Source organism: Homalodisca vitripennis, chromosome 3, assembly GCF_021130785.1.
Source record: "Homalodisca vitripennis isolate AUS2020 chromosome 3, UT_GWSS_2.1, whole genome shotgun sequence".
NCBI lineage: Eukaryota > Metazoa > Arthropoda > Insecta > Hemiptera > Cicadellidae > Homalodisca > Homalodisca vitripennis.
Window position 1 is genome coordinate 18,022,970 of NC_060209.1, and position 11,048 is coordinate 18,034,017.

General features: G+C 32.9%; 1 protein-coding gene across 1 annotated transcript in view; it reads right to left on the reverse strand.

Annotated features, from left to right (window-relative positions):
- The window catches only part of LOC124356656 (ABC transporter G family member 23-like), a 43,976-nt gene extending 33,429 nt beyond the window's left edge, over positions 1-10,547 (reverse strand). The window contains exons 1-2 of the mRNA XM_046807784.1: positions 10,409-10,547; positions 6,320-6,429 (exon numbers count right to left, since the gene is read on the reverse strand). Of these exons, the coding sequence (XP_046663740.1) occupies positions 6,320-6,426 (107 nt within the window). The 5' untranslated portion in view covers positions 6,427-6,429; positions 10,409-10,547. The remainder of the gene's footprint in view (positions 1-6,319; positions 6,430-10,408) is intronic.
- Positions 10,548-11,048: the final 501 nt, after the last annotated feature.

Here is an 11,048-nt window from a genome sequence, read left to right on the forward strand (position 1 = left end):
GAAATATTTCCTTTTCAGACACAAATTATTCCCACCAGTCACAGAGTTGACAGTGGTTTAGTTAAAAGTGCTAAAATAGACTAGAAAACACGAGCAAGAATTATGATGGTTTTTTTGCGGTGGTTTTTATTATTTATTATAAATCTATTTCATTTTAAGAAAAGTTAATTTTTATCGTTTCATGGAGCTAGCAGTTGTATATATTATATATTTTGTGATGCAGCGATTAGATGTACCAGTATGAACACTGTTAAAATCCTAGATTTTTCCATTGCGATTTTTGTAATTTTTTCGGGAGCTTGAAAATGATACCGAGGCTTTTTCTTTGTGACTAATTTTATTAAAGGAGAAAATAAATAAAATTTTTATGGAATTATAAAATATCTTAAATCCTTTAAAGTTAACTATGTGCATGCGTAAATGGGTGATTTTAAATAAACCGCTCGCAAAGGAACCTGCGCAAAGGCAAATATCTGAGCAGCCACGTGCAGGAGGGGCCCCCTCCAGTGGTGGGGCGAGGGACAAGCATTTCCTCGTCTCTGTTTTGTTTTATCAGCAGCTGTGTGGGTCGTGGGTCGTGTCGGGCTCGCGCCGTTTTGTTTACACTGGAGCTACTTACTTATTCTATAACTATATTGTATTTTTTGTATGTAAGCCTATACAAGCGTAAAATATTAATAGAACAGACTAATGTAGCCATAGTAGCCGCGCAGTGGCAATGGCAGTGGCCAGGTCAGGGGATAGAGCAAGCGGGCGAGTGCCGAGCAGTGGTGGGGATACTGTGAGAGGGCGGTATCACTGCGGTGGAGGGGTATTTACCCCACCCTGCGCGAACTAAAATCGCCCTCCGTCTTTGTGTAAACGGTTTACCTATAGTAATTTTGCCTATTGTTGACAAGCATTGAAGGTAATCTTGTAACGCTGTAAGATTTTGAAAAGCGTAATAATCTAAAATTGACGTAGGGCTTTATATTTTTATTGGCGAAGCTGTTGTCCAAAGCCTCAGCTTTAAGCTACGGTACTAATGGCTGTATTCAATATATACATACCATTGTTTGATTCACACGAAAGAACATTTTGTTTCCATGGAAACCATTAGCACAATATGGCTAAATTAAAGTTGAATTGTGGCCAGTCATTGCCACTCGAGGCGATCACCGACCGGGACAAGGAGCTGGCTAGAGAGGCCTGGGTGCAGGTGGAGTTCAACTATGTACTAATCAGCAAGAACTTGTTTGTCGATTGGTTCACACAATATCCGGAACATGTGAATTTCTTCAAACATATGATAGACTCCAGCTGCGATGATATTTTCACGAGCCCAAAATTTGCCCGGCACATGGCCAACTCTCTCCTGCCTAACCTGGGAATAATAATCAGGAATCTCGATCGGCCGAATGATTTTCGAAGCCATATTCTGAAAGTGGCCTGGAGTCATGTAGAGAGAAATCTTGATTTGAATTCGGATCACCTTGATATTTTAAAAGGACTGATTTTACGTACTCTGAAGGATTCTCTCGGAGGAGGGATAGGCCTCGATCATGAAGTTGCATTGTTTAAAATCATCACCGCTGCTTTCAAAATCTTTGGAGAAGTACTGGAGAATAGAGTCAATGAGTAGCTCGATTTATTTCAATATAAGTTTCTGCATCGCAAATTTACTAAATCATGCTCACGTAATAAATTATTCATAGTTTGTGCTTTCTGGTATTATTTATAATATTGTAAATGGTACAAAATATAATGATAATCATGCAACTACACTACACATTTTTTTTCAATGTGTATGCTGAGTATGGTGTTAAAATAACACCAACTCTATAGTATATATTCTGAATTACTTTTCGTGATGAATCTCAAACAATTATTTTAACTTTTGTACCCATTATGAGTTATATGAAAGGTTTTAAATACTAAAGTCGATTAGGAATGACTTATATCGTTATTCCCACTTTGCTTTCCTCGCTAATAAACCGATGCAACTGAGTATCGGAGGACCTTATAGAACGTAGAGTTATGTCAGTTAGCACATTTGGTTAGACTGAGGGAGTTCGATGTCTCTAGGACCTTTCATAATATTCCATGGATATCGTTACAATATCATAATGAAATATAAGGGACGTTTAATGTCCCTCTCTGGTTAAATATTGATCATATTACCATCGTCACTGTCATCTATTGATCATGTAATAGATCATATTAATCGGGACAGTGGCAACGACACATCAGCTGGTCATTTTTCTTCTGAAGGTTGAATTTAGTTCCATTTCACTTTCCTTTTAGTGCAACATCTGAAATCTGACACTTTCACAGACTCAACTCTTGGGATTTGGAGATATGATCGTCTGAAGAGACCCATAAAAAGCTTAAGATCTCTTTGCTCAGTTTCGACGTCAGGAGCAACTAGACTACAAATTATAGTGTGATCTAGGCACTCTAACTATCTCATAGGGTGTCTTTAGGACGACATTTATTGGATCTCTTCAACGAGAGTTCGAAGACTCTTTGTACATCCTTAAATGGGGCCACGTACCGGCGATGGCAGTTACTGGAAATAAGAGGTATTGGGAGGAAATTCTATAAACGGCAAGCCGTTATTTGACAGTACTTAGTCGATGTTTTTGGATTCGGATTACATACGCACCGGGGCGTGTAGTTTTAAGAAGATAGATTTTAAAATAATTTCAAAGATGTCTAGTTTAGTCAAATATTGTGTGATGTGTGTTTTAGTAGAAACAAGACAGTTCAAGCCTCATTGTGGTACCAGGTCCAGTACACAGAATTAGCTAGTGTTGCCCTGTATGTACAGTATTAGCCAAACTAAACAGTACTGAAATGGTAATATTTTATTACGGTAAACACAGTAACATTACATATATAGATTTTACCAATAAATACAAGTCAAAGGATGCAAAATAGGTTAAACTCGGATATTAACATGTTCAATGTAACCCCCGTTCAGTTTGAGGCAACACTCGTACCGTTTTTGTAGGTTCTGCATAATTTTATGAATAGGGGTTGTTCCATTCTCCTAATACACACGGTTATTTTTTGTTTGAGTTGAACGATGGTAGAGGGTGGGTCCTCGCGGAAAATGTTTTCTTTCAACATTCTCCAGACGTAGGCGCCCGGTGTTGTAAGCCGGGGGAGTGGGCTGGGTAAGGAAAGTTTGTTCTAAGGGAGATGAGACGGTTGCCAAAGGTTTGTTAAAGGAAAGCAATGTTGTTAATGGCAGTGTGACTGGTTGCGCCATCTTGCTGGAACCAATGTGAATTTAACGGCAGGTTTCGTGCACGACAAAGTCTCCTGAGGTCTCTCACAAAACGATCAAGAATGGCCCTATATCGATACTGATTTACAGTAAGATTCTCCTTATTGTTGCCTTCAAAAACATATGGTCCCACTATAACCCAGACAGTAGTTGGGCGACCTGAGAAGCCTTTTCGCTGTGTCAAACCATACGTATTCTTCGAGATATTTCAACAAAACTAAGAATCACAGCGTTACGAGAAGGGTTTTTGTAAAAATGTTCCTGAAAACGTAATGCAGTGTATGACAAGCTTGGCCCACTCGCACGTCCAATTACGTATGAGCGAAATCATGCTCTACTATAAACACTTTCGCTACCGTTGTTAGCACCATGTTAGGAAAAAATAACCTCAAATAAGAAAGAAGGAATGAACACGAAGCCGTGGCAGCAATTGAATTAGCTGAATGAGAATGTAACTATAGCTGATTCAGTTTCAGTACTGTTTATTATTGCTGATACTGTAGTAAAAGGTAGTTTCTAACGCTGTTAATTATGTTCCGTAAAACTTTTGTGTTTTCTTTTCTGCGGTACAAACCACCCGGTTTATTCATTAACATACTGCAAACGTTTATTCACACAACACTGTTGACAGTTTACAGATCTTAGTAACTGAGTCTTCTGAGTGTATTATCAAAACTACATTCTTATACTCTCTGATAACACACTGGAAAGCTAACAAGTAGATAGTGATGTTTTTAATTGGGTTTTACAAATATGGATAGTATATCATTAATGGATTAGTTCTTGAATGATTAACCAGTGATTTTATGACCACGAAAATCAGTGAAATAATTATCGGGATAATAAAATATTATTATTATTATCTAACCGTACTTTATGATTTAATGGGTGACAATTTGAAACCTATATAAAAATTGAAGAGTCAGAATCGCACCTTCCTATTACATGCAAGTCTATCGTAACTGTACAGTAGTCAGTGCAAAAACCACAGTCATTTAAGATGTTGTTGTTAGTAATATACGAGTATATTCAGATATTTGGCAGAATACAATTCTCTTCAAGCCGCTACATATTGTGGGTAAAATATTTATTGGCATGTAATCTGGATGAGCGCTAGAATTGATATGTTACTTGGGGACTTTTACATTCAAACACACAAACCAATATTTAAAACTTTTATTTTTGTGAGGCCTTTCGATAGCAAGGCTATTTTGGTCAGACACATCACTTTTTTAAATATTGGTTTATGTGTTTGAATGCAAATAAGTTAACAAGTAGCCGATACAAGCTCCATCTTCAACAACAACACATGTTACTTGGGGGTAAGAAAACTGCAGATTTTCATTAAGAAGGAAAATTCCACTAATTATTTCTTTGGTCCCGACTCAAATTTGAAGTTCACGCTGATGTATATTTATTTATTGTCTTTGTACAGTTTGTAATTAGTAAAGTGTGGGGCATAGTTTTGTTTTGTTTACTGCAATTATCCTTGGAAAATAGGCTCCCAGAGGCAATGTGCACATTACGAATTAGGAATACTTTGTTTTCGTTCACATCCTGGCACCCAATAGTCAGAGGAACCGCGGATCATGGCTGGCGAGGCGAGAGGAGTGAACTAGTTTTATGTCGAGTAACTGTCTGTTACTGGAGTTAAATTTGCTTGGCGAGGGCCATTCTGACTTGAACTTAGAAGGAGTGACTTGTGCTGCTACTTTGCCAACTGGTGACCTGACCACTATTAAAACTTACCGAGTAAGTAAACTATTGATTGTTATTATTAAGTTACGTACTAATTCCCACCTTTTGATTATTCTAGGTGCCCCAATTATCTAATTTGAGTTAGCTAAAATTATAGTTTGATCCTTTTAAAATTTGCTCTAAATCGCGTAAGATTATAGAAGCCTTTTGTTTATAGTTTTGTTATAGTTGTTATTATATATATATATATATATATATATATATATATATTACAGCGAACAAAGTATATTGAAGTACCAAACAAGTAAGTTGAGGAGAGCAGAAGTTTAATTAGAAGCCAATTGATAAAAACTGTGTGAAAGGTTTTTAATTTTAATTATTTACAAGTGGCTTAATTTCGATTTATTTCATTAAATAACAGTTGTTACTGAGAAGTGTCAAAATTTTAGTTTCGTTTCATTTTAAAAATCAAGTGAAGTTTTATTTTATTTTAGTAGTGAGTAATACGATCCACGAATATAATTTTACACTCTAGCACGGTATAAAAATAGAAAAATTCTACTTATTCTTTCTTTGGTCCCGACCCAAATTTGAAGTTCACGATGGTATATGTATTTACTAACTTTGGAGTTGGCCAAAGATGTGACGAGAACGTGCATTATTCTTTGGTGTGATTATTACACCCCATCTTGGTGTAAGATTTTCGCTTTATGTGATATTTTCAACGTTTTAGGCCTATATTTACAATATTTTACTTTGTAAAGTGTCGCAAATAAAGTATTTAGTTGTTTTTATTTTAGTACGTAACATTTTTACCCTCGCGGGCTTAGTGGGTTATGAGTACTGAATTTCTGTCAGAAAAAATTCCAGCTTCTTCACTGCCAACAGACCCATGCTGCTAGTCCAGAGGTATTTAACCACATCATACGAATAAAGTCATATCCTCTATAGGAGAAATTTTACAAAGCCTTGCACACTGACGTTAAAAGTGTAAATTCCGAACTTGCCTTTAAAAGTAAAATAAAACCGTTCTTACTTAAATAATGCCATATACAATTAAAGAAATATTCTGATAGCAATCTCTTAATGTCAGTAACTTTTATCTTTTGTTCGGCGTTTATTCTTACTAGCATTACTTTAATATAACATATTATTGTATATACGACGTGCTTATAACTGTGCTCTTGTAAATATGTGTTGAAATAATAAACCTTTTGAGCCTTTGAATCTACATAAAAAGACAATACATTCAGAAACATTTGTTGAGTAGGAAGTGCATTGACAACAAATTAAACATCCTGTATAAAAGTAGACTACTACAATGTTTTACTCTTAGTGTACTGGACTCACATGGTTCCTGCTTCTACAGACATGTTCAAGCCTTTGAAGATTACACTGCCAGGGCCGTACCGCTTGTATGCGCCTTTTATTTCAATCAAGTTACCCTTTTCTTCCATGAACTGAAAATACAATTTACTGTTACTATAAAAAGTGACAAAGTTTATTTACTACTCTAGTAATAACAGGCTAGAAAACATGCGAGTTGCTAAAAATATTGTAGATCTTAAAAACTAACGAAGACTAAAATTAGTTGCAACTTTGGCAAAGAATTCAAACTGTTAAAGGCTTTCAATTTTACGATTGGAGTTAGTTTTGAAACCCTTCCTAGTAAGTAATTCATGTCTTTTATTCTTCAATTAAATATCACATAAGAATGTTGAGATTGATTTAATGTGCGGAAAAGCATTTGATTGTTGCATTTTTTTATTGTGAGTGTAGTTAAAAAGTTCTGTTTACCGCTAAAATTAACTTTATTTACGTAATTCAGCAGTTAAAAAAGGCGTACAGTAATAAAATTCCTTGTGTAGTGTTTCAGCATATCTCTCTACATACTTAAACTAAACTATTTTAGCCGATAAGTTACTTTAGTAATAATTGCTTATAAAATAGAACCCTTAGTTGTTATCATGATGTTGAAATCCCGAAGTTATCATGATGCAATGAAATAGAATCCAATTGAATGTTGTATCTTGCTTTCCTTAGATTCATGGAATTTGAAGAAAAGAACAGATTCGAAAACATATAAACTAAATATAAATATAATATATGATTCTCTAAAATACTGCATTACTGAATCTTGCTATGCAAAGTTTAAGGATAGCTCTCAGTGCTTTTTGTAATTTTAAGAATTTTATCTATGTTTTCCTCAGAAGTTGATAATTTTGGTTTCCCCGAAAGAACAGATTCGAAAACATATAAACTATAAACTGTGCATGTATTTGATTCTCTGAATAGTGCATTATTGAATCTCGCTATGTAAGTTTAAGAACAGCTCTCAGTGATTTTTTTTTAAAATTTTAAGAATTTCATCTGTGTTTCCCTTATAAGTCAATAGTTTTGGTTTCCACGAAAATTCAATTATATATAGGGTACACAAAATTCACAGAAACTTCCTCAAAGGTTATAATATTGTTAAATAACAAAGTAAAAGATTCGAAAAAATGTAAACTATAAACTGTGCATTTATTCGAATTCTCTGAATAGTGAATTAGTGAATCTCGTTATGTAAGTTTAAGAACAGCTCTCAGCGCTTTTGTTTAAATTTTAAGAATTTCATCTACGTTTCCCTTATAAGTCGATAATTTTGGTTTCCACGAAACTTCAATTATATACAGGGTACACCAAATTCACAGAAACTTCCACAAAGGTATAATATTGTTAAATAACAAAGTAAGCTATTATTAAGTGATGAATGACCAAGTGAAGTCAGAGAAACGTTCAGAATGTAACAATTCATAATTAAGATAAGATGTTGTTACTGAAACTCGTGCTGAATATTATAATTCACGAGTTTAGCGGTTGATCAAACATCAGCAGGAAAACATTTTAATCTAGAAAATAAAACAAAACAATCATTGGTTATTTATAAGACACGGTGCTTACGAATTTGCTGCTATTCACTACGAAGATACCACAAAACTGAAGGTATCGACTGACATGGATAAGATGCCGTTCTGACAATGGCTATCATCATAGCGTGTTAGTTTATTCATCTGTTACTGGGCGGGAACTGTCAATATTGTCGATGATATTGATTGTTGCTTTTTGCTCTGTATTCTCTCGTCAAAGAATTATTTATCGAACCACACCCACTCTGGTGTATTTTAGTTATAGATTAATAACGCCTGCGAAGTTTTACTTCATGTTCTTGTCATGCGATACAATACGTTATTTATAAGATTTTAGAAAAAAATCGTAGATTGTCTAGTTTATATTGATACAATATAAATTGTAAAAATTCATAATTTATTGAGTACAATATTCGAAACTTCTTTTTTGTTTTTATTAATGACTCTCTTCAGTTTATTGTGACAGAATTAATGAATTTGAACTTTCGTAAGTTCAAAAAACCAAGATTATTGTGATACATAATTAATGAATAGTTAAGCTTTATTTTGAAAATCTAAGATAGGGCCTCTTACACATAATATGTGTCAGTAAATATGAATACAAAGTTATTTTGAACTAACAGATAGTGCATAGGATATTGAACATTTTACATTTGTAAGTTTAAACTTTTTAACTAACAAATAGTGCATAGTATATTACAAATTTTACATTCGTAAGTTCAAACAACTAAGATGTTTTATTCTGACATAGAAATAAAGAATAGTTAAGCTCTATTTTGACAGGCCAAACAAGGAAATCTTAGTCTCAATCTGTGTCAATAAATATAGATACAAAGTTATTTATAACAAACAAATAGTGCATAGTATATTACAAATTTTACATTCGTAAGTTCAAATAACTAAGATGTTTATTGTGACACAAAATTAATGAATAGTTAAGCTCTATTTTGAAAATCTAAGATAGGGCCTCTTGCACATAATATGTGTCAGTAAATATAGGTACAAAGTTATTTTGAACTAAAAGATAGTGCATAGGATATTGAAAACTTTAAATTTGTAAGTTTAAACAACCAAAATGTTTATTCTGACATAGAAATAAAGAATAGTTAAGCTCTATTTTGACAGGCCAAACAAGGACATCTTAGTCTCAATCTGTGTCAATAAATATAGATACAAAGTTATTTTTAACTAACAAATAGTGCATAGTATATTATAAATGTTACATTCGTAAGTTTAAATAACTAAGATGTTTATTGTGACACAAAATTAATGAATAGTTAAGCTCTATTTTGACAGGCCAAACAAGGAAATCTTAGTCTCAATCTGTGTCAATAAATATAGATACAAAGTTATTTGTAACTAACAAATAGGTTGTATATTGAAAACTTTAAGATATTGAAATAAGCATATTGAAATAAAGTTAAGATAGTTGGATCAGGGAAAATTTTGATATGTAATGACTAGCAGTTACCTTACAATAAGATTTCTGTTCTCCCATCATTTCATTTTGAAAAAGTACCCTTTAAATGTGTTGAGAAATGTAATGAAAACCTTTTTTATAATTCATAATTTTATTATTAGTGGACAAAATGGTAGGGTGTTTTCCATGTTGCACTTTTAATATTTAATACATATTTATTAAAGTCTTGAACACTGCAAAGTTCCAGGTTTTATTTAGGCAAATTGTTTATTGTTTTAAATAAAGTGTGTATTCCTGACTAATTGAGAGCTAAAATAGGAAGTAAATAATATCAGTGACCATCTTTACAGTTGGAATATCGATAGGAAGCTTTTTATTGGTACATTTATAACAATGATGAAATGGATGCATTTAATTTTTAAATGATTCGTGTTATCATAATTTATTAAATTGCGAAAAATGTTTAATGTGAAGCAAAGTTCATTTATTTATATGAATTATGCTATCTTAATATAGATATACTAAACAAATTTATACTGGATTGCAAATTATTTTCATTGGACGATAAAATATTTATACTTATGTTATATTTATATTTATACTTATATATATATATATATATATATATATTTATATATATTCCAAATATTTATACTTGGAAACTTCTCTGATGATAGCTTTTGTTTGCATCTTATGTTCCATAGTTACTATATACACATATCTTTGCATTTAATCCCTTTGCATTAAAAACTGTGAATTATAATTTGGAGTCAGCTAACTATTTGATATTAGGAAAAGATTTACTTTTGAATAATAATTACATCTGGTTTCAATAACCGAGTATTTTCGCATCAACAAATACTTGGTCGTTGTTAATGTACCTTGCTTTAGTTTGTACCGCACCTAAGTTAATTATGCTAATTTGTTAGTGGGTTTTCTTATTTTAAGAAGCAAGAGAGTTATTAAAAACGTTAAGTGTTTTATTCACTGTTAATTTTAAACGATGTTTATTGAGAGCCATAATTATAACAATATAATGTTATGGATATATAAGTATATCTGTAAACTATACACAATATATGTACTCGTAATTATATTTATTGTAATTACCTATTATAGTTCCATTCATTGATAACTGTGGAGACTATTGTGGAAACCCTATATACAAGTCACGTATAACTCATCACAAAATATCCGCGAGATATTGCGTGTTCAGACTTGAGACAATATCACCGACTAACGACGCCTGTCGTTCTCAACTGACCATTGTTTGTAGAAAGGGAACTCATTACGTTTACTCTGCTAATCACAAGTTACACCTTCTTCCTGTTATCTTTCGTTGGCTGTTTGCGTCTCTATTTTATACCTCACACCATACTTTATTTAAATATTAAACATTTACTTGTCTTAAAGGATTGCACTAGCTATTTTATTCATTCACTTCAGAAACGTTATAGAAATATTATGATGACGTCATCCAATTAAATGTGGTGGACAGTCAAGAATAAATAAGAAAGTGCTCCCCTTATTTTGATGTTTTTAGTGGGTAATCCAACAACACAACTTCTAACTACTCACCAATTTGACTGTAAGTAACATCTAGAAAATGATCACAAGAAGAATCTCATATCCAAGCTAATTATTATCACTTAATAAAATCACACTTGCCAACACTGCACAAACTTGAAGCTTACATACATTTTATTAACTTCAATGTATACCTCAAGAAATGCCCTAAGTTACATCAAGA